The sequence below is a fragment of the Lithobates pipiens genome, unplaced genomic scaffold (assembly GCF_037356315.1).
Source record: "Lithobates pipiens isolate NorthernLeopardFrog02 unplaced genomic scaffold, aLitPip1_a1.2 Scaffold_18, whole genome shotgun sequence".
Taxonomy (NCBI): Eukaryota; Metazoa; Chordata; class Amphibia; order Anura; family Ranidae; genus Lithobates; species Lithobates pipiens.
Window position 1 is genome coordinate 387,767,519 of NW_027507758.1, and position 24,805 is coordinate 387,792,323.

At 46.2% G+C, this 24,805-nt stretch overlaps 1 protein-coding gene across 1 annotated transcript in view; it reads left to right on the forward strand.

The window, feature by feature from the left end:
- Positions 1-24,805, forward strand: part of LRRC1 (leucine rich repeat containing 1) — a 252,540-nt gene that overhangs the window by 209,418 nt on the left and 18,317 nt on the right. Inside the window, exon 10 of the mRNA XM_077487811.1 lies at positions 21,187-21,270. Coding sequence (XP_077343937.1) covers positions 21,187-21,270 — 84 coding nt within the window. The remainder of the gene's footprint in view (positions 1-21,186; positions 21,271-24,805) is intronic.

The window sequence follows — 24,805 nt, forward strand, 5'->3', positions numbered from 1 at the left end:
GATATACCTTCCACACTCCACCCCTCTCCTGCTGGCATATCCTCCTCACTCATCCTACACCTCCCTCGTTGTACACTCCTCTCCTGCACATACTGTCTGCTGATGTACCTGCTACACTCCAGGGACATGCGGTGAGATCAGTGGTTGGTGAGGCACTGGCTAGTACCGGAGCCAGATACACACTGGTTACATAAGTTGCGATCGTTGGAGCGAGAGCAATAATTCTAGCACTAAACATGTAACCTGTAAAAAATGTTTTACAGCATTGCCTATGGAGATTAAGTACAGAAGTTTGGCGCCATTCCACAAGTGTGTGCAGTTTTAACCACTTGCCGACCAGCGCACGCCGATTTATGTCGGCATTGATTCAAAATCAATGGTTCCCTATGGGAGCCCATTCATTTGAATAGAAGTCTGATCAAGATGATCCGACTTGCGGCACGACTTGTGTGCTGAGAATCTTGAAGGAGAACCCTGCCAAAATGTAAAACAAACATTGCGCCCCCCCACCGGACCATGGCAGGCCACATGCACTCAACATAGGGGTGTGGGTGCTTTGGGGGGGGGGCCTCTAGTTGAAGAATAAAAGGCTGTTTTGATTCTTGCTGTCTGCCTTTGCATAGCATCAAATATTACCATTAGCATATGCAAATAAAGTACACTGTCAAATTCACTTATTCCACAGCACTGCTTTAATCTGTAAACTGTTACAGCTGCCCTTGCTGCACTCTTGCTTGAAACATTAGAATAATAATTTGCAGTGACAGATATTTGTTCTTTCAACAGTGTTCAACCTGGAAAATGTTTTGTAAGGGCATGTAGTAGGTCACTGTGAATCTTCACTGCACTATTTGAGATTTGAAGCTGATTACATTACTGATCTAGATGCATCTTTACGTCTTTTGATGTAGTTTATGTTAAAGTAATGGCTTTGGTTGAGTAGTTTTGCTGTAATTTTTTATTTCATTTGTTGCATTACTTTAACTGTTTTACACCTTTAGTGTTGCTATGTGTATAAATTATTATTTTACAGGTACTTGGGTATACAGGTATTTAGTAGTGACCGAGGATTCACAGAGAATTATCTCTGTTCTAAAGATAAAATTGGCGCATACGGACAAACTGTAGAAGAGTAAGGGATGAGTGAATCCGTTTTATGTGTCCCCTTAGGATGCATTCACAACTGAGTGCTTTCAACTTGTAAAATGCCCCCAAAAAATGCCTGACATACGCCCAACAAGCAAAATCCCATTTATTTCAATGGCATCTGTTCACATCTGAGCGTTTTGTCATCTGAAGCAAAACGCCTGAAAAACACCCTAAGTCCAAAAAAGAACATGAGCTTCTTCAGATTACAGGTGTTTTTCTGCCTTTTACATTGGTGATTTGAACAAAAATGCAGGAAAAACACGTGGCTTTGAAACGCTCAGGTGTAAATGCAGCCTTAAAGTGGACATAAAGCCCAACACAAACTATTCCTAAAACTGTTCCTTTCTTCAATCTATCTTGCCTACCCTGTATAAAAATTATCTGTATATCGAGCTCCTGCGGACACAAAAAAAATATAAAATATATGTATCTTTTTTACAACCCCAATGCATAAAAACTAAATGTGAGGATTTGCAAATCTCATAAACCAATATTTCATTTGCAATAGAAAATAGAAAAAATTTCAAATGTTTAGATTGTAGATTTTTTCAATTTTAGGGAAAAAAAATAAGATTTTGAAATTGATGGCAGCAACATGTCTTGATAGAGCCATGTTTTCCATAGTGTAGCATTCCCTCTTCTTGTAAAGGCGAAGTTCACCTTTTCGGGCAGAATCTCACTTTTCATAATAAATTGAAGTGTTTTCTGTTGTCATTTCTGACCCAGCCATCCCGATGTGCTTATTTTAATTTTGCTACTTCTATAGAAGCTTTAAATTTTCATCTGTCTACTTAGATTTCCTGTATATCATATCTCAGCATGCACTTCCCTGCTGCATCACAGAACGGGGCGTGTTCACCACTCTTGACCACACCACTACCATCTCTACATCTACAATCCAGTCGGACACAGTCAGTGGATATGGAGATTTCCACTTAAGAGCAATCTGTCTACGGGCAACAAAAAGTGTGCTCCTTTATAGTATTACCAGTAAGGGAGGTGTAGATAGAGGTGTCGCAGTAAACCAATATACATATAAGCAGTTCAACTGGAATATTAATATCCAATACCCTATTTAAGGTACCAATCGCCTCTTTGAAGTTTTGGACATCGCCACAAAAGATGTATTAATGTACCTGTGTTTCCGCATCTAGCACAGGCTGGCTCAGATTTCAGTCCAATTGCGCAGAAAACTGCAGAGTTCTATAGACCCTATGGAGAATAAAAATCTGGGTCAGTCTGTGTGATGGAGAGACACACCCTGGAAGGGGACCGGAGGGCATTGTCCCAAATCTCCTCAGAGATGGGACCAATATCTTTCTCCTAGCCAACTCTGAGAACGGATGGGGAAGTTCAATAGAAACCTATCTGACAGTACCCTATAAGTAACCGAGATAAGACCCTTTGTTGACCCTGCCCATACTATTTTATCTGAGATGGGGATAGAGAGTAAAAATATCTTGACATAAGAAAACTGGGCATGAAGAGCATGTCTTAATTGAAGGAATTGGTAAAACCAGTTGGATTCTACAGAGAACTCTCCCCTCAGATCGTCAAATGATTTAAGTATATCATTCTGATATAGCTGAGCTAAAGTAGTTATTCCTAGTTTTGCCCATCTCTGAGAGCCTCTAAGAGCCGAAATCTTAGAAAGTTTATAATTTTCCCATATGGGAGTGTATCTAGTGGAATATGAGACACCCAACATTTTTTTTAACTGTATTCCATATTTTAAAGATTAACATACAAGTAGGCATATCAGCAAGCGAGACACCCCCTCTTGCACCATCAAGGACAAAGAGTGAAGACCGACCCTTACATGCAAAAGAAAATAATCGTTGAGCAGGAAAGGATAGCCAGACCAGTGCTGTCAATAGCAGGGGCAGGACAGAAAGACCAGGGCCTGGTTGCTAGTGCAACCTTTGCAACCCTGGTAGTTCTGCCACTGCGTTGGACCCATATATGAAGTTCCCTGGTGTGCTAGTGACATATCTCTCTTGCTTTCTGCCAATGTGGGGGGGTGAGGGAAGGGCCCAAGACTGTAGGAAGGGGACTAGCTGCAGAACATGTTAAAGCGTCCTGCCGCAGGACTGCACAACAGTTCTAATAGGCCACAGAATTGGAGAAAGGTATGGGCAGGCCGGACAGTTCGTGATACTAAAGTCTCTGTTTGTTATTTTTACGTAAAAAAAAAAAAAAAAAAAAACATTTAAAAAATAAAAATAAAGAAATACTTACCTTCTCTGTGTCATAGTTTTGCATAGAGAAGTCCAGATCCTCCTTTTCTCAGGTCCCTCTTTGGCTCTCCTGGCCTCTCCCTCCTGATGAGTGCCCCCACAGCAAGCAGCTTGGCTAGGCCCCGCCTCCCTTGCTTTCCTAATTGGCTAACTGACTTTGACAGCAACGGGTGCCAATGGTGTTTCGCTGCTGTCTCAGCCAATGAGGTAGTCTTCAGGGCAGCCGAGTCTCTTCTGCAACATTGCTGGATAGAGATGGGCTCAGGTAAGTATTAAGGGGGCTGCTGCACACAGAAGGTTATTTTATGTTTACTTCAATACAGGGCACTTTCGCCCAGGCCATTTTTCAGCTTTCAGAGCTGTCACAATTTGAATGACAATTACACGGTCATGCAACACTGTACCCAAATGAATTTTCAATACTTATCTTCATAAAAGAGCTTTCTTTTGGTGGTATTTAATCACTGCTGTTTTTTTTTATTTTTTGCTAAAAAATAAATAAAAAGAAAACAATTTTGGGGAAAAAAAAAAGGTTTTCTTAGTTTGTCAGTAAATTTTGTAAATACATGATTTTTCTCCCTCATTGAGGCTGCACTGATTAGGAGCTGCTAATATGCCTCACAGATGGGCACTGAAATGTAGCACTGACTGGCATCACTAATGGGCACTGATTGTTTGCACTGCTGTAATCAGGGCACTGATGATCAGTGCAATGATTACCTGCCCTGGTCTCCCCTGTGAGGAGATACTGCTGATCAGCACTCCTTGCCACACACTGTCAGTGTGAGGTGAGGAGAGCCGATTAACGGCACTTCTGTATTTACATGTGAACGCCTGTGATTAGCCAATCACATGGTTAAAGAGCCACGTCATCGGCTCTTTACAGAGATCGGGGGTTGTGCCGTGTCATAGGAACGTGGCGCAGCTATGATCACCGGAGTGTGCTCCTTTTCTGGGGCACCATTATTTGACGTCCTCCAAGAACGAGAGCTTCACTGCTCCTCCAACATTTTACAGTGGGCGGGCAGCAAGTGGTAGATGCATAGAATCCATTAAGATAAAGTCTTCTGCCTTTACAAGCACTATGACTCTTCTACTAGAAAAAACCTTCTGTTGTCATAGGTACAGTATGCGGTTTAGCATTGTCCTGCTGAAATATGAAAGGCCTTCCCTGGAAAAGAAACTTGGCTTGATTTGCAGAAAGCACATTGCAGTGCATTGCATGTGCAATTTGCATGCAGAGTTCATCCAGAGCTTAGTAAATGAGGGGGAGCTCTGCTGACTTCCATAATGCAATCATGTGCAAGCAAAAATGCAGGGTTTTTTTCCATTTTCCTTGAATGATTGGATATTCTTTGTAAAGTTAAGCTTTTTCCCATTTACTAAGCTCTGGAGCAGATGCTAACTGCACAGTCTATTTGCCTTTACTGAATCAACCCCCAGTCTGGGTGGGAACATATGCTGTTCTAAAATATGGATATATCATTCAGCATTGATGGTGCCTTCCAGATGTGCAAGCTGCCCATTCCATACTCACTGATGCGCCTCCATACCATCAGCGATTCAGGCTTTTGAATTGAGCACGAATAACAAGCCGGAAGCTCCCCCTTCTCTTTAGTCTGAAGGATGTGCTACTCATGGCAGAAAAGGGTTTTCTCTTTGGGACAGATCATTTTAAATGAGGTTTGGACCAAAAAAGATTCTGAAAATTTTAGTTGCAGTCTTTGACAGATTGGTAAACCTCTGCCTATCTTTACTTCTGAAAATTTAAAATGTTCTTTTCATGTCTAATCATGTTACGGACTTGTTTCTAATGAATCTAATTACCGTATATACTCGAGTATAAGCCGAGATTTTCAGCCTCTTTTTTGAGGCTGAAAGTGCCCCCTCGGCTTATACTCGAGTCGCCGCTGTCTGACTGCTCGATCAGCGTATCGAGCAGACAGACGGCGGACATTAATTTTCAAAAGCCGCGCCTCCTTCTCCGCCTCCGCCTGTGATAGGCGGAACACTGAATTTCCCAGCAGTCAGTGTTCCGCCTATCACGGACATCCGCTCATTCTCATACTACGGACGAGTATGAGAGGATGTCTGTGATAGGCGGAACACAGGCTGCTGGGAAATTGAGTGTTCCGCCTATCACAGGCGGAGGCGGAATTTTGAATTGTAGAATGGCCGCCGAGAAGAGCGGCGATCCATCGGCACGGGACGGAGGAGGCACGGCACGGCACGGGACAGAGGAGACACGGGACGGAGGAGGCACGGCACGGGGGAGGCACGGCACGGGACGGAGGAGGCACGGCACGGGACGGAGGAGGCTCGGGACGACGGCGGCTTGGGACACAGGTAGGCTGGACACACACACAAGGCTGCACGGACACACACACACACACACACACACACACACACACACACACACACACAGGGATGGATGGATGGATGGATGGATACACACACACACACACACACACACAGGGATGGATGGATGGATGGATGGATACACACACACACACACACACAGGGATGGATGGATGGATGGATGGATACACACACACACACACACACACACACACACAGGGATGGATGGATGGATGGATACACACACAGGGATGGATGGATGGATGGACACACACACAGGGATGGATGGACGGACACACACACAGGGATGGACGGACACACAGGGATGGACAGCCATGTCTCACCCTCGGCTTATACACGAGTCAATAAGTTTTCCAGTTTTTTGGGGGTAAATTGGGGGCCTCGGCTTATACTCGGGTCGGCCTATACTCGAGTATATACGGTAGTTGCAAAATGTTTTTACAGCTCTTCCTTGTTAGTAAGAGTTTGCCAACTTGTTTGAGGCTTGTTGCTGCCATCAATTTCAAAATTGCCTCTTTTTTTTTTAATGCTACGTTTTCTATTGTTGGCGCAAATAATTGCAAATTGAAGAAATACAAAATAACCATCAATTACCCTCAGTCTGGAGCTCCATGCAAGATTTCGCCTCATGTGGCAAGGATGATTGAGAAAAGGGAGGGTTCAGAACTACACAGGAGGAGCTTGTGAATGATCTCAAGGCAGTTGGTACCACAGTCATACCATTGGTAACACAATACACCGCCATGGATTGAAATCCTGCAGCGCCCGCAAGGTCCCCCTCTTCAAGAAGGCACGTGTAGAGGCTTGTCTGAAGTTTGATAATGAACATCTAAATCAGGGGTGCCCAACCAGGGGCCACATGTGGCCCACGGAGCCCTCTGATGTGGCCCGCGACCTCCCTCTGTGGAATGGCAGATTGGCAAGCTTGCATCATGGGTTGCAGACCCGCCATCTCAGAGCATATGTGTTGTTAATGAAGCAAAGCAAGCAGCTGTGAATGCAGAGCTGTATAAGCTGATGCTTCCTGTATGGCACCGTCTCTTGCCTCAGGCGGAGTGATGCCAAATGCACTCTGCCAGGGACAGCACCCGCAGGCAATACCTGAATGGAAGACTGTTATTAAAGGTCAGTTTATTACTAAAATTGCAGTGTATCATATGGGCATATCTGCGCAGTGGTTACTGGGCTGCTTCCAAACGTATCCACGGGTGCAGTGCACCTTCAGGTTACCTGCACTGAGGCATAGACTTCTGTTATTACCTGCGGGTTTAGTGAGCTTTCAGAAAGTGCACCACACCTGCAGAATATAATAGAAGTCTATGGCAAAGTATAGCTAACCCATAGGAAAGACACAGGTGCACACAAAATTGGTCCAACTCAATCGAACCCTCCATTCACCTCTATGAAGCAAACAGATTTGTGTCCTTTTACACCCACCTACCTCCAATCTGATTCGCTAAAAAAAACAGAAGACGATCAATCTCCTTTTATCGGGGCGGATCAGAGAACCCATAGAGTAGAGTGAGCTGTGTCCATGTCTGCTCAGCATGAACCTGTCATCCGCCTGCTCTGCTCATTCTGGCCCGTGACCCGTTGCCAAGTCGCTTAAGTGGCCCTCGCTCTTGAAAAGGTTGGGCACCCCTGTTCTGAATGATTCAGAGAAGGATTGGAAGAAAGTGCTGTGGTCAGATGAGACCAAAATTAAGCTATATGCCTTTTACTTGACTCAACGTGTTTGGAGGAAGAAAAAATGCTGACTTTGACCCCAAGAACATAATCCCTACAGTCAAGCACAGAGGTGGAAACATGATGCTTTGGGGCTGTTTCTCTGCTACAGGTACGGGTCAATTTTGCTGCATTGAGGGTCCAATGGATTGTGCCACATATTGTAAAATATTGGATGAGAACCTTCTTCCCTTCAGAACACGGACGATGGATCGTGGTTGGGTCTTCCAGCATGACAATGACCCAAAACATACCACCAAGGCAACAAATGAGTGGCTCAAGAAGAAACGCCAGTCTCCAGACCTTAATCCTATAAAAAAATTATGGAGGGAGCTGAAACTGAGTTGCCAAGTGGCAGCAAAGAAACCTTAAGGATTTAGAGAATATCTGTAATAAAAAAAAAAAATAGACTAAAATGCCTCCAGAGATGTGTGCAAGCCTGGTAACCAACTACAAGAAACGTCTTACCTCTGTGCTTGCCAATAAGGATTTCTCCACCAAGCACAAAGTCATGTTTTGCTTGGGGATCAAATACTACTTTTACTCACGGAACTGCAACTCAATTTATAATTTTTTGGTGTGTGTTTTTCTGAATTTTTGGTTGATATTCTGTCTCATATCATTTAAAATACACTTATGATAATAAATATAAATAGACTCTTCATTTCTTCATAAGTGGGCAAACGTACAACATCTGCAGGGGTTCAAATAATAATTTTCCCCACTGTATATTCAGAGAAAAAGCGCAGCCCAACAGTGTAATTCCATTTAAAAAAAAGATTCATTTATTTAGTTTCAACATATCCCTTAATCCCCCAGAGTTTGAAAATCCATCCCAATATACAAAAGTCCTGATATCCTAAAAGGGACTACACTAAAATGTACTAATATAACAATTTAAGTCTAGTGCTATATGCAAGCCATTAGTTAAAGCGGGGTTCCACCCTAAAGTGGAACTTCCGCTGATCGGAACCCTCCCCCCCCCCTCCGGTGTCACAATTGGCACCTTACAGGGGGGAGGGGGTGGAGATACCTGTCAAAGACAGGTATTTACACCCACTTCCGGGCATAGACTCCCATGGGAGTATATGTCATTTCCTGTCCTGCCGCGCTGTCTGCTGGGACACACACGGGTCCAAGTGACAGCGTGGACAATTCCTATTGCGCTGCGCGACTCGCGCATGCGCAGTAGGGAACCGAGAAGTGAAGCCGATTCGCTTCACTTCCTGATTCCCTCACCTAGAATGGTGACGGCAGCAGCCGAGAGCCGAGCGATCGGCCTCGGCTGCCGGCATCGCTGGAACCCAGGACAGGTGAGTGTCCATTTATTAAAAGTCAGCAGCTGTAGTATTTATAGCTGCTGGCTTTTAATATATTTTTTTTAGGTGGAATCCCTCTTTAAATAATTTTGTCAGTAAATCCACTTTGTTCACTTTTTAGATTCTTCCCTCATTCCGTTTGACCCTCTCCAATGTAAGTGGACTCTGCAATAATGAGGGGTCCTTATTGTGCACCGTCTAAGTGCAAGGATACACTATGATGTTTGTATCCTTTTTGTATATAATTGATATTCTCAGCCAGCCTCCTCTTAAGGGCTCTTTTGATCTGCCTGCAGGGGCACTGTTATACATAAACTACATTAGTAGTATTATTTGTAATAAAATGTCTAATCTTTTGGATAATGCAATTGAGTGCACTCATGTTTACCAAGTAAGACAGACACGATAGTTGTTCTTACATGGGAAACTCCACAGACAGTCCTGGGTTGTTATGGGAGCTCCGTTTATTCATAGGCCTTTGAACAGGGGTAACAAGAGGCTTGGTGACTATACAGTTCTGCCCAGGCATTCCTTCAAACAGTAGGTGTTATACAAAACTCAACCAATAAAAATATGTATATTCAAAAAGAACAATGACTAGGGAAGTGTCTGGGCATTCCCGTGCATCCCAGTGTGCACAATTTCCAGCCCTTTGTACGTGAAAACTGTGCTTCTACATTTAACAAAGGTACCCTCGTGTAGTGAGATTGGTGCCTAAGAAATCGTGAACACTGTTCCGACCAAGCTCGTGCACATATTCTCGCTTCTACCATTGGTGTGAATCCTTATTCTGCACTGTTCAGAGAACAATGCATAGCCGGATTATACTACCATTCGTATGGATGCAAGGCTATCTGAAGCGGCATGCTCATGGTCCCTCTACATGGTGATCAGGCACACAGAAAAACATGAGTTACAAATATTTCAGCCTTCTCAAGGTGCTAGTATTGCATATGTGTTAAATCACAGTGCAAAAATCTGCAAATTATAAAAAATAAATAAAATAAGAAACGTATATAAAAAATAGAGAGTTAATAAAATAACTGTGCAAAAAAAGTGCTTACGTGCTGTAGTGCAAAATACGTGCATATAGAGCCTATCAAGCTTATATCCTCTTCACAACAAACATTTCAAAGAACACAAAATAAAAATCTATTTGACATTTTTCGGGAAAAAAAAAGAAACAAAGCAAAACAAAAATAAAGATCCTCAGAAAGTTTTTTCAGAAAGTTTTTTTTCTCCCAGAAGAATTTCACAAAAGTTCAATAAAAGTGACTTGTGCTCAGTGCCTGGTGTATTCTGAAACACAACCGGTGCTTATTCTGTGCATAAAGCAAATTGCCGCACTCACCAGCTCCCCTGCCCCTGCAGGGGTTAACTCGCCTCCACAGTGTGAGCCCCTGTGCCGCTGCATAAAGCTGGTCCGGTTAGTGTTCAGTTACTCCTCATTTCCATGAGTGAAAGAAAAGTTTTTGTGTTGTTATTCGTATTCTCTGAAAAATGGCCAAGAAATCAAATTCTGCCGGGGTGTGTAAACTTATGAGAAACAACTGTATCAAAAACAGCAGCTGTAGAATTTTAAATTTTCCCGTGGCAAGCTGGCCGATATCTGTGGTGTGTGTGGAGCACTAGAGGACAATCGTTGATCTGTGTCCGGCTCTCTGCTCTCTCTCTCCCCGGAAAACTCCGCACTGACAGCGGCCACCAGTTTTACACTGTGATCATGTTTGCTGTTCTACATATGACAAGTGAATGGGATTGACTTTTGACCCCCCTATATGCTCAATTGGAACCGACCCTGGTGTATTTGTTCATGAAGTGGAGACCTAGACTTTTGGATAGTGGTTTGGAACCACAAAGTTCTGTTTGACTCTGTACCCAGCGTATGATAGTCCTCTTACTCTGGTACACGTGTTTTTGTTTTTTTTTTTGTTTTTTTTTTTATATGATGGCAGATCACAGTGACTTCATAGATCACAGACCATTATTCCTGTATACACCCATATTTTTTCGGTGATTTCCAGATGGACTTTTGGACTCTTACCAGCAGTTTTTTTTTTTTTTGTTCATATTTATTCACTTTGGATATTTTATATTCAGTCTCTTCTTTCTGACTCTTATTATAGCGATTCTATACATATGCATCGCTCATGAATGCATTATTCATGAACTTGTATTTATAGCGCTGCGCAGATTTTTACAATAACTTATGGCATATACATACAGTGCTATGCAAAAGTATTTGCCCCATTCCTGTTGTTTTTTTTTTTTTTCTTACATTTGTTATCCTTAGATGATTCAGATCATCAAACAAATGTTAATGTTACACAAAGATAACCCGTGTAAATACACAACACAGTTTTTAAATTATGAATTCCATTATTAAAGCGGAACTTCAGTAATTTTTAATCTTCCCATCTATTAAATCCCCTGCCTTTTGTTGTTTTAACTTTGGATATTAAAACATTTTTTTCTGCCAGTAAATACCTTAAACCGCCCACTTCCTGTTTCTTGTCTAGTAAAAAGCCTAGGCTTATGACCTCGTGCACAGCTCTCTCTCCCGCTCTCGTGAGAGTTTGCTAGGAAGGGAGGGGGATGAGTCATAAGAGGGCCAGTGAGATCTGCACAGCTGGAGGTGTCTGTGTAAATCCAGGAAATGAACAGGCAGCAGTTTCAGCTGCCCACAGTTAAAATGATTGCAGCCAGACTCAGAGGGAGACTTTTGCAGCATATTTTGCAAGTACAGAATCATAGTACCGTATATACTCGAGTATAGGCCGACCCGAATATAAGCCGAGGCCCCCAATTTACCCCCAAAAAAACTGGCAAACTTATTGACTCGTGTATAAGCCGAGGGTAAGACATGCCTGTCCATCCCTGTGTGTGTGTCCGTCCATCCCTGTGTGTCCGTCCATCCCTGTGTGTCCGTCCATCCCTGTGTGTCCGTCCATCCCTGTGTGTGTGTGTCTCCATCCATCCATCCATCCCTGTGTGTGTGTGTGTATCCGTGTGTGTGTGTGTGTGTGTGTGTGTGTGTGTGTGTGTGTGTGTGTGTGTGTGTGTCCAGCCTACCTGTGTCCTGAGCCTTTGTCCCGAGCCTCCGTCCCGTGCCGAGCCTCCTTGCCTCCGTGCCTCGCCGCCGTGCCTCGCCGCCGTGCCTCGCCGCCGTGCCTTGCCTCCGGTCCCGTCCCGTCCCGTCCCGTGCCGTGCCGTCCTGTGCCTTGCCTCCGTCCCGTGCCCTCTTCGTTCGTCGGCGGCCATTGTAAAATTCAAAAGCTGCGCCGCCGCCTTCGCCTGTGATAGGCGGAACACTGAATTTCCCAGCAGCCTGTGTTCCGCCTATCACAGACGTCGTATCATCCTCGTCCGTAGTACGAGGATGATACGAAGTCCGTGATAGGCGGAACACAGGCTGCTGGGAAATTCAGTGTTCCGCCTATCACAGGCGAAGGGGGAGCCGGAGGCGCGGCTTTTGAATCAGAATGGCCGCTGTCTGTCTGCTCGACACGCTGATCGAGCGGGCAGACAGCGATGACTCGAGTATAAGCCGAGGGGGGCACTTTCAGCCTCAAAAAAGAGGCTGAAAATCTCGGCTTATACTCGAGTATATACGGTATATATAAAATATGCAAAGTGGTTGGAGGGAAGCTTCAGAATGGCAAAGATTTTTTTTTTTTTTTTTACAAATTATGTGAGCAGGCTGCAAAGGGTAAAGGTAATCCAACCAACCCCCCCCCCCCCCCCGGCTAAACGCTAAATCATTAATGAACTAGGATTAACTCAATTTTTTGGAAAATGGAGTTAAATTTCACTTGTCACACCAAGGCTTGATCCTTCACTATGACCATGAGTCATGTTATGACCTGTTCCATCCTTTTTGCCAAAAGTGGTGTCGGCCTTTCATTGACCCATGAAGGGGCAGGCAGCTTCCAAAGTTTCCATTGCCAATTGGGTCCGTCATTTGGTCATTCAGGCCTACGGGCTGAAACATAAAGCTCATCCCTTTAGGGTGAGAGCTCATTCTACCAGGGGTGTAGGAACCTCCTGGGCTTTTTTCGCCATCAGGTATCTGTGGCTCAGATTTGTAAGGCTCTTACCTGGTCTTTGGTGTATACGCAACAAAATGTTATCAAGTGTATGTTCAAGCAGCTGAGGATTCGGCTTTTGGCCGCAGTGTACTGTGGGCCAGCATATAAGTTCTGATGGATATTGTTTGGCAGGGTGTCTCCCTCCTCTCAAGGCTTTTGCTCTGGGATGTCCCAGCAGGTAATGAATATTAGCCTGACTGTGTCCCATGATGTATGAAAAAGAAAATAGGATTTTTACATCATACTTACCTGTAAAATCCCTTTTCTTTGTGTACATCATGGGACACAGAGATCCCTCCCATCTTTCTTGAGGATTTAGAGCTTGCTACAAAACTAAAGTACTTCCTGTATGGAAAGGGTTATATAGGAGAGAACTTCCTGTCTGAAGACCTTTGGTCTACCAATGTTCATTCACCTAATGACGTATAACCCAGCAGGTAATGAATATTAGCCTGACTCTGTGTCCCATAATGTACGCAAAGAAAATGATTTTACAGGTAAGTATGACCTAAAAATCCTATTTTTTGGCTTCCCTCACTTAGTAATATGTTGCATGCTTGTATCCCAAGACTGATTTACGTTAAATTGACCTTTAGTTGTAAAAAAGGAGGTATATTTCTTTGGAAAAGAGTTTGTTGTGTATAAATCACAATGATTATAGCACCACATCCCGTGATTTGAAAGTATGGTTGCAGTTTAATGGGACTTTTTAGGTGCAATGCGACAATAATCCAGTAGATATCATTAAAAAAAATGGGATTTTTATATACCGTATATACTCGAGTATAAGCCGAGATTTTCAGCCTCTTTTTTGAGGCTGAAAGTGCCCCCCTCGGCTTATACTCGAGTCATCGCTGTCTGCCTGCTCGATCAGCGTGTCGAGCAGACAGACAGCGGCCATTCTATAATTCAAAAGCCGCGCCTCCGGCTCCGCCTTCGCCTGTGATAGGCGGAACACTGAATTTCCCAGCAGCCTGTGTTCCGCCTATCACGGACATCGTCTCATCCTCGTACTACGGACGAGGATGAGACGATGTCCGTGATAGGCGGAACACAGGCTGCTGGGAAATTGTGTTCCGCCTATCACAGACAGGGAGGCGCGGCATTTGAACAGGGGAATGGGCGCCGACGAAGAGCAGTGATCCTGGGACGGGACCGGACGGAGTCTCGGGACGGGACCGGACGGAGTCTCGGGACGGGACGGGACCGGACGGAGGCTCGGGACGGGACGGGACCGGACGGAGGCTCGGGACGGGACCGGACGGAGGCTCGGGACACAGGTAGGCTGGACACACAAGGCCACACACACACACACACACACACACACACACACACACACACACACACACACACGGATGGACACACACACACACACAGGGATGGATGGATGGATGGACACACACACAGGGATGGATGGATGGATGGACACACACACACACACAGGGATGGATGGATGGATGGACACACACACACACAGGGATGGATGGATGGATGGACACACACACACACAGGGATGGATGGATGGATGGACACACACACAGGGATGGACAGGCATATCTCACCCTCGGCTTATACACGAGTCAATAGGTTTCCCAGTTTTTTGGGGGTAAATTGGGGGCCTCGGCTTATACTCGGGTCGGCCTATACTCGAGTATATACGGTACAGCTTACCTGTAAAATCCTTTTCTTGAGAGTACATCACGGGACACAGGAGCTTCATTACATAGTGGGTTATATAGGCACCTCTGGTGATTGGACACTGGTTGACCCTAATTAAGGAGAATTCCAGCCCTATATAACCCCTCCCATTTGGGAGGCACCTCAGTTTTGTAGCAAAGCAATAAGAAACCACGTAAAACCCAAGAGGGGCGGGAGCCCTGTGTCCCGTGATGTACTCTCAAGAAAAGGATTTTACAGGTAAGCTGTATATAAAAATCCCATTTTCTTGATCATACATCACGGGACACAGGAGCTTTATTACATAGTGGGATGTCCCATAGCAATGCTCAGATTGAGGGGAGGGAGACACAGATCATAAATATAGACCGCCAGGGACCTGAGGACCTAAACTGCAGCCTGCAGTACACTGCGCCCGAAGGCGATATCCTCTTGCCCTCTGACATCCACCTGATAGAATCTGGTGAATGTGTGGACTGATGACCAAGTCGCAGCCTTACAGATCTGAGCCAGGGAGGCCTGGTGATGCACTGCCCAAGAAGCACTGACAGCCCTAGTAGAGTGCGCTTTCACCTGAAAAGGAGGAATCTTCCCCTTTAAGCCATAGGCCTGAGAAATAACTTGTCTGATCCACCTTGAGAGAGTGGACTTTGACGCTGCCTGGCCCTTTCTAGGGCCTTCCGGCAGAATAAATAATCAGTTTTCCTTATCTGAGAAGTTGCTTGAAGATAAACACTGATTGCTCTAACCACATCCAAAGTGTGTAAAGACTCTTCCTCTGTGGACTGAGGGTCCGGAAAAAAGGATGGTAGGATTACATCCTGATTCAAATGGAAACCCGAAACCACCTTAGGTAGAAAGGACCTGTTGGGACGCATGACCACCCGGTCCTTATGGATAATTAAATACAGCTCTTTACTGGAAAGAGCTGCCAACTCTGATACTCTTCTAGCCGTAGATATGGCTACTAAGAAGACCAGCTTTTTAGTCAGGAGAGCTAAAGAAGCCAGATGCAAAGGTTCAAATGGTTGCCCCTGTAAGGCCGAGAGAACCAAGTTCAGATCCCATGGGCATACCGGAGGTTTAACTGGCGGTTTTGTCCGCATAGCCCCCTGGATAAAAGCCCGTACCAGGGAATGTGATGCAAGCGTTTTTTGAAAAAATACCGACAGGGCCGAAATCTGCACTTTAATAGTGCTTATGGCCAAATTCATTTCTAGGCCTGACTGGAGAAAGGCCAAGATTCTGTTAATGACATACTTTCTAGGATGCCACTTCCTGAGTTCACACCAGGAAACATATGTCCTCCAGATTTTGTAATAAATAAGCCTGGAGGCCGGCTTTCTGGCATTGACCAGAGTAGAAAGGACTGGCCCCGAAAGGCCACGGTCTCTCAGAATGTGGGTCTCAGCAGCCAAACCATCAAATTCAGACTGCGTAAAGCAGGATGGTAGATTGGACCCTGTGAGAGCAGATCTGGCCGGAGAGGGAGGGTCCATGGCCTGCCTACTGCCAACTGTGCATCTCTTGTCCTTGACACAAACTTGTCCAGTTTCCTGTTGAACCTGGACGCAAACAGATCTACGTCTGGGGTACCCCACTTGTGACATATGTTCTGAAACACATCGGGGTGCAGAGCCCATTCTCCTGGGCACAACTGCTGGCGGCTGAGAAAATCCGCCTGCCAATTCTCCACTCCTGGGATGAAGACTGCAGAAAGACACGGAACATGCTTTTCTGCCCAGACAAGTATGCTATTCACCTCCTTTTGGGCCACCGGACTTCTGGTACCGCCCTGGTGATTGATGTAAGCCACTGCGGTGGCATTGTCTGACTGAACCCGAACCGGGAAACCTCGCAGTCTGTAAGACCACTCTGAGTGCCATGTAAACTGCCCGAATCTCCAAGATATTTATGGGCAGTAGACTTTCGGTCGCAGACCATTTCCCCTGCGAGCACGTTCCCTCCAATACAGCTCCCCAGCCTGTCAGGCTGGCATCTGTTGTGATAATCTTCCATGAGAGAGGAAGAAAAGTTTTGCCCTTCAGCAAATTCCTGGTTTGTAACCACCAGACAAGACTTTTGCGTGTCCCGGGGGATAGACGCATAGGAAGATCCAGGGATTGGGGCTTCCTGTTCCAAGCCGCAAGGATGCATCCTTGCAGAGGCCTTGAGTGGAACTGGGCGAATGGGACGGCCTTGAAGGAGGCGACCATCTTCCCTAATAGTCTCATGCACAACCGAATGGAGGAAGATCTTCTGCCCAGAATCAGGCGCACCAGATCTCCAATGGCCAAGGCCTTTAGCCTTGGAAGAAACACCCTGCCTTGAGCGGTGTCGATAATCATACCTAGGTATTCCAACCTGGTAGTCGGTTGTAGGGACGACTTTTATAGGTTTATAATCCAACCTAGGCGTTCTAGATGTTCTAGCGTTTTGGTGACGCTGCGACTTAGGAACGCTGCAGTTTTCTCCATGAGAAGCAAGTCGTCTAGATAAGCCATGACGGCTATACCCTGAACTCTTAAGATTGCTAAGAGAGGGTCCAGAATCTTTGTGAAGACTCGAGGGGCTGTAGCAAGCCCGAACGGCAAGGCCACAAATTGAAAATGGCACCGCTCTACCGCGAACCTTAGAAATTTTTGGTGTGCGGGAAAAATTGGCACATGGAGATATGCATCCTTGATATCTATTGATGCCATGAATTCTCCCCCTTGCAGGGAGGAGACCACAGTGCGGATTGACTGCATTCGGAAGGTCTGGATGTGTAAAAACCGGTTTAGGTCTTTCAGATCCAGGATAGGTCTGACACTTCCATTTGGTTTTGGAACGGTGAAGAGATTTGAGTAAAACCCTGATCTTTCGGGCTCACTTCTACTATCACACCCTGGGATAGTAACTGATCTAAGGCCAGAAATAGCGGTTTTTGCTTTACTGGATCCCTGGGGATCCTTGACCTTAGGAAACGAGAAGGTGGAATCTCCTGAAACTCTAGCTTGTAGCCCAGAGATACTGAAGAGATCACCCACTTGTCCTGGATCTCTTCCCGCCAGGCGCCTGCAAACTGCAGGAGCCTTCCCCCCACTCTGCCGAGCGGGGGTGCCCCTTCACAAGGAAGTTTTGGGGCTCTGCTTGGCAGGCTTTCGCCCCCAAGTCTTTTTCTGTCCCTGGGCTCGGCCTTGAGCCTTTCTAGCAGCGGAGGACTGAGAAGGCCGTCGCCACTGTTTAGAGCTTGATGCTTCGGGAGAAAGAGCACGCCTAAATGAAGGACACTTGCTCTTTTTGACTGGAAGGAGAGTAGATTTACCTCCTGAAATATTTTGGACGAATTTATCTAATTCTTCCCCAAACAAACGCTCCCCTTTAAATGGGAACCCAGTCAAATGCTTTTTGCATGACAGCTCAGCAGCCCAATTCTTTAGCCATAGGGCCCTTCGCATGTGGACCAACATGAGAGACAAACGTGATGCTTGTTGGACGGAATCCAAAATCGCATCAATTATGAAACACAGGATGTGAGGCAATTCTGCATAATTTTCTACTTCCTCACTGGAAAGGAGCCCAAGCATCTGTTTAACTTGTTCCTTGAGGAACTGACACAACCCCACGGCTGCGACTGTAGGTTGCACCACAGTGCCAGCCATGGAAAAGGAGGCTTTTAATAAGTTTTCCAGCTTTTTATCAGTTGGATCCTTGAATACCTGCGCATTATCCAAAGGACAAGTTAGGTTCTTATTCACACAAGAAACAGCCGCATCGACAGATGGGACCCCCCACTTCTTGGTGAAACTTTCCTCCAAAGGATAATGCATGGAAAACCTCTTGGTAGGAGTAAACAGTTTATCGGGATGTCCCCAATCCTCATACATCAATTTATCCATTAAAGGATGAATTGGGAAGGAATAAGCAGTCTGTGGGGCTTTCCTGACTCCCAGGGAAGAAACAGAGGACGTAGCGACTTCAGCAGCAGGCATTCTGAATGTGGTACGCACCAATTCAGTATAATACTGCACCTGCTTTCTGAGTGCCTGGGAGGAGGGGACTATCTCCTCTTCCTCTGACTCGTCCGACTGCTCATGATCCCTATCCAAAGATAGGGATCCCTCCTCATTTTCAGAAGAACCATCCGAGAGAAGGATTTCAGCAGAGGGAGGGGATCTACCCCTTTTCCTGCTATCTTTTAGGGAAGCAGAAATAAAATTCATGATTCTCCCTTCAAAACCCTCCAATGTAGCCCTAAGGGAGTCCTCAGTGACATAAACCGGGGCTGCGACATCAGGAGAGGCTGCAAAACCTGACAGGGGCACCGACTCGTCTTGAGAGGCTGGCTCCAGTCTTGCAGGGGGGGATGGTAATTTACAGGCTCTTTTGGAACCCCTGGACCTAGGCGGTGACTTACTAGTGCTCTTATTACCTCCCCCTGAGACCCTCTTACGAGGAGACATAGTACTAGGCTACAAAGCAGAGGTACTAGTACAAGTGCGATCACTGTTGCGCTTAAAGTCTCACAATAATAAATATATGCTTAAACTGCACAACCTGATGCTGAGTAGGTGTCTTAAGGTTTGCCTGGATCCAATCCCCACGGATGCTCACTGCCCACAGCTCCTGTGTCTCCAATTACAGTCCCCTGACGCTCTGGGCTTTTAAAACTGCCGCCTGGCGCCTGCGCAGTACAGCGCCGTGCACACTGACGTGCACGGCTCGCAACCACACCCCCCCTCCTCCATTAGGCCGGGAGCGCGCCCGGTGCACGTGCCCGCGCGCGTGCACGAGGACCGCGGAATCCGGGGGGAGAGGAGAACCCAAAATGGAGCAGCGTGGGACCCCTGAACTGCGTGGGACCCCTGTTTACCTTCTTTGTGGCAGGGACTGCAATGGAGACGTGAGTTAGCTGGAGAAACAGGCTTTCACTTGAGCGTGTGTATTGAAAGGCATGTAAGTATGCATCAGGCTGCTCTTACATCCTCTAGTGGTGGAAACCAGGTAAGACATACAACTACTCACAATGAAGAAATCCATTCATATATTAAATATACAGGATGACTTCCCTTACCTGTCCCCGCCGCAGGAATTGCTGAACCAGACAAATTCCAGCCTTCACCCATCACGGCGGGTATTGTTAGCCAACCTTCAGGTATATCTGGGGCTCTTACTCGGAAGAACCTCCCACCTGGGCCATGTAGAAAGCTCTGCCAGAAACTTTCGTGCTCTCTGTATAAACAGTACACCAAGTCTGGTTTTCCCAGAGCCCAGTCTTCCAATGGAGAGGACTTACAGGCAAAAGCTCGCTTCTTCGGCAGACGAGGCCCGGGTACCATACCATCTTGGGAGTCAAATATCGGCCCGAGGTATGGATCCAGTTTGTTGTAGCCCTTCGGCCCTCGCAGGGACCTGCATAGAGCTAAAGTTTTACGTGACCATCACCTAGACACTGGCGAAAAAAACTGAGGTGCCTCCCAAATGGGAGGGGTTATATAGGGGAGGAATTCTCCTTAATTAGGGTCAACCAGTGTCCAATCACCAGAGGTGCCTATATAACCCACTATGTAATGAAGCTCCTGTGTCCCGTGATGTATGATCAAGAAAGTCTATATTTTAGCAAAAGATTAAAAGAAGGTATTATATCCTCATAAAAACATGTACAGTCCCTATGTTTACAGCGGCATTTATGTAGGTCCTGATATGTTTTGCCCTGAAACCGGGCTTCCTCAGGGATTATCTGCTTGGGGTCAAAGCCTTCTAATGTAAAGGGAATATGTACTATAAGTGTCGCATGACATATCACAAAAATTTCAATTTTTTTACATAAGCATAAACAATGTGTGTGATAGTTCGGATGGCTTCCCATGCTTACCTTGAAGTTCAAAAGCTATCTTGTACATCTGCAATCGCTACAGCCCTGTTGCTGCACTAGTATATTGGTGGTGAGCCATCGTGTTATTTTCATTATATGAGAATTATGGACTGTTTTTTGCTGAAGAAAGCATATTTTTTTGCTTTTGTGAATAAACTAAAGACTGTTTGTTTGCTTTTGCAAGCAGCTGGCTGGTGATTCCTGGCTCCCCATATTACAAATGGCATCAATTAATTTCTTCAGCTCTGTGTTTTTTGCAAACATTTGCTTATATTACAGAATGCTGCATCCAACGTTATTGACTATATTAGGTTATTACTTTAAACCAGAAAACCATACAACAAAGTGCATTGTTTCTTCCTCTCCCTGTTGTAAAAAAATACATTTAATTTTGCTGCCAAATGAAACCCTCAATTGCCCTGCAAAAGTAATTTGCATAAAATAGAAACTGGTACATAACAAGAATTTATTATTGCTATTCTTCTAAAGCGTTTCATCTGAATTTCTGTGCATTTTTTGTTAAATATATAAGATGCTATAATCGCTTGCATGAAAAGATTTAGCAAATTCGTGGAATAGTTCCTAAAGTTCAAACTTGCATTGTTATTTCTTTGTTTCTTTTCTTTTTATCTAATGAAAAATATGAAATATGACGTTAATTTCTGATATTTCCTGATCTGTCTCTTGTTCAGGTTAGCATCTTTCTGCAGACCAGAACACATAATTTATGCAAACACTCTGTTTTTATAACACAGATTCTGCCAAGAAGCATTGGGAAATTGAAGAAGCTAAACAATTTGAATGTTGATAGGAATAAATTAATGTCTTTGCCAAAAGAGGTAAGTACAAGAATGATGCAGCATTTTTGCTAAAAAAAAAATTAAAATCAAAGTATTGTAAAAGGCCTGGTGACCATACCTGCCTTGGACTGGATTTTTTGGCATGCATAAAGGACTAATCTCTCTATCTGATTCTGAGGCCAGTTAGTAATGCCTGTCCTTTAAAGAGTTGAGGCCCATTTTAAATATTCATTTATATAAGCTAGGGAAGTTAATGGTTGGCAATAACTCATGATGGAACTGAATTTCCTGTATTCAATTGTTTTCCTATTCAAATTTAAATTGTAGCTCTTGTTACAGTCACAAGGTCCTGACAAACTAATGAGTCTTGCTGTGGTGCATGTGGGATCACACACTGCACCATCTCCTTCTTTCTCTTTCGTTCATTGATGGACACAGCTCCTTTAATCTTGACCATAGGGTTATTACGCCACCTTCAGGAGAGGACTAAGCAGAACACGTAATACATGTGAAAAACAACAAAACTGTACAATTCCGCCCAGGGGTCGGGCCCTCTGGCATTAACCCCTCAGCCTGCTTCCTGCAGCTCAGTTTCTTTCTGCCTAGTGAAGGAGAAGGACCTAGGCTCCCTTGGGAATTTTTTCTGGATTTTTGCCTTTTTGTGCAAGATTTTAAGATCCTGTGATCTTCTATCAACAGTTGGCTGGGTGACAGGCTGGATAATATAGATCCTTGTAGTCTCCCCAGCCTGGCCATTGAGTATTGCAGGCCCTAGCTAACATGCCCCTCAGGCTCTTGGGGCGGCCGGTGAGCTACATGCTCTGGGGCACACATATGACTGGGCTACAGATGTCTTTGTCACAGTGTGCCATGGCCCGCAGCCATCCCATACTGCTCAGGTGTGGGCCTGTGATGAGATGCCTCCAGCTCGTCCGGACGATAAGTACAGCTCTTCCTGTCTCGGCAGGACAGAGCAGCTGGGCATACCCTGGGAGGTTGATTAGGGGGTCCCTCTTCTCCCTGTCCCTGATCCCCCCCCCCCCCCCACCCCCGTGGGGGATGCTACATGGCTGGACTGTAGTACAGTGTGTATACCTGGGACGGGGGTCCTCCGAGGGCTCTGATCCTTGATTGGAGTATGCGCACGCTGGCTGTGTCCTTGTGCTGTCATCTGTTTTTCTGCTGGTGTCTGTGGGCTCTGCATGTGCTGCCACCATAGCGCTGACTGCCACCGTTTTCTGTGTACTTTTCTGTGTACAGTATATCGTCGGCCATTTTCTGTTCGCCTCTGAGAGAAGCATGGTCGGCGGCCATTTTCCCTGTGCTTTTTTATGCAAGGCTGGCCGGCTGCCATTTTCTTTTTAGCCTCAGCGCGGTTTTTCTCCCCAGCGCTGGTTCCTGTACCTCAGAACAGCGCGGTTTTTGTTCCTGGACACTTGTGAGCTGACACAGCGATCAGCAACAGCACTTGGGTCAGGGGGGGGGTGAGTCCTGTGGTGGGGCCCCTCAATCTGTTAGCAGCTAGGAGGGTGGGATTGTGCACCTTATCCTAAGTCCTCAAGGGTAGCAGACAGGGTGGGTCAGCATGGCGTCAGATGCTGGCGTTTCTTCCCTAGACCTCCCTGCAATTGAAACTGGCTCGCCTGCAAACAGTGCAGTGCTGTTGAATGCTTTGTCGGCGGTCCTTGAAACATTTGTTGCCACGGTGGAGGCGGTGTGCTGGCACAAGGGGGGTAAAAACCAGCCCCTGCCCCCCGTTCTCCAGGGAGAGCTCTGATTCAGACTCTGGCCCCACAGTGACTGCCGGCCCCTGTTCTGATGTGTCAGAGGATGCTGACCAGGACCGATCAGACAGTGAGGATGATTCTGTGTCCCGGTCCGTGCAGGAAAAAGCACTAGATGGAGCATGTATCACCGCTGTGCGTGATACCCTAAAAATACAGGATGCGGCAGGATCCTCTGCTGAGGTGGCAGTCCCTTTTGGGGTCCCGTAAGCCAGCCCGTACACCTAAGGTGTTTCCATATCTGACTTATTTTGATAAGTTCATATACAAGGAATGGGGAAGCCCGCAACAGACCTTTTTCGGTCCCAAAAAGAATGGCAGTGCGTTACCCCTTTAAAGAGAGCCTTCTTGAAAAATCCCCCAGTCGTGGACCCCCCATATCCAGGTTAAATAAAGTAACCACGATCCCGGTAGAAGGGGCTCCTGCATTTAAGGACCCTACCGACAGGAGGGCCGAGGCAGTGGCCCGGTCCATGTTTATGGTAGTGGGGTCAGCACTACGACTGGTACTGGCCACAGCATTAGTGTCGCAAACCCTCACTGAGTGGGAGAAACTATTGCACCATGAATTGGAGAAACAGCAGTCTCCTCCAGTCTGCATGGAACTAGCAGACCAGTTGATGCACGGCCTTAAGTATGTCTGTGATGCGGCCCTGGATACACTTCCCCTGCTCTCTAGAGCATCGGTTTCAGCTGTGGTGTTGCGGCGTCTGATCTGGCTGAAATGCTGGTCTGTGGACCAGGCATCTAAAAAAGCCTTGACTGATTTGCCCTTCCTTGGTAAGAGGCTATTTGGAACCTCGCTGGATGACATTATTAAGAATGTCACAGGTGGGAAGAGCACATTGCTCCCACAGTCCAGGAAGGGTAAGGAGCCACGCCGCAGGCAAAGGCCCTCCTTTTCCACTCAGAAGAGGCTTTTTCGTCCGCCCGGGACTTCAGGCAAACGCTCCCAGTCCGACAGGGCGTCTGCTGAGGGACAAAAGCGTCCCTGTCCTCGCAAGCCTGTGAACAAAAGTGCTACTGCATGAAGGTTTGCCCCCGCTCCCGACACACAGGTGGAGGGTCGCCTTCGGGAGTTTGCAGCTCGGTGGGCCTCTCGGCTGTCCAACCAATAGGTCTGCAAACTCATTTCTTCAGGCTACAAGATAAAGTTCCTCTCTTGGCCACCAAACAGATTCTTTCCCTCCAGCATACCCTTACTCCCGGCTCACTGGGAGGCCCTGTTTGGGGCAGTAAGTGACCTGCTCAGACACTGGGTGATGGTGCCTATTCCAGAACAGGAAAGTTTTCAGGGATTCTACTCCAATCTGTAGTCCCCAAAAAGGAAGGGATAAGTCCAATCCTGGACCTGAAAGCCCTCAATTGCTTTGTGAAAGTACAGAGTTTCAGAATGGAATCAGTTCGCTCCGTAGTCGCTGCACACCATCAGGGGGACTCCCTGGCATCTCTGCATATCCAGGACACGTACTTGCACATACCCGTATGCCTCAGGCATCAGGTTTCTGCGATTTGCAGTGGGGGAAGACCACTACCAGTTTGTGGCTCTCCCCTTTGGCCTGGCTTCAGCACCCCGAGTCTTTACCAAAGTATTGGCTCCAATTTTGGCGTTGTTGCGACAACGTGGGATCGCAATCATGGGTCAACTAGACGATCTCCTTCTGAGAGCAGCTTCCGCCTCAGAATTAAGGCAGGATGTGGTGATCACCATGCAAACTCTACAGGAATTTGGGTGGGTGCTGAACCTCAAAAAGTCCATACTAGTGCCAGTCAGAGCCTGGAGTACCTAG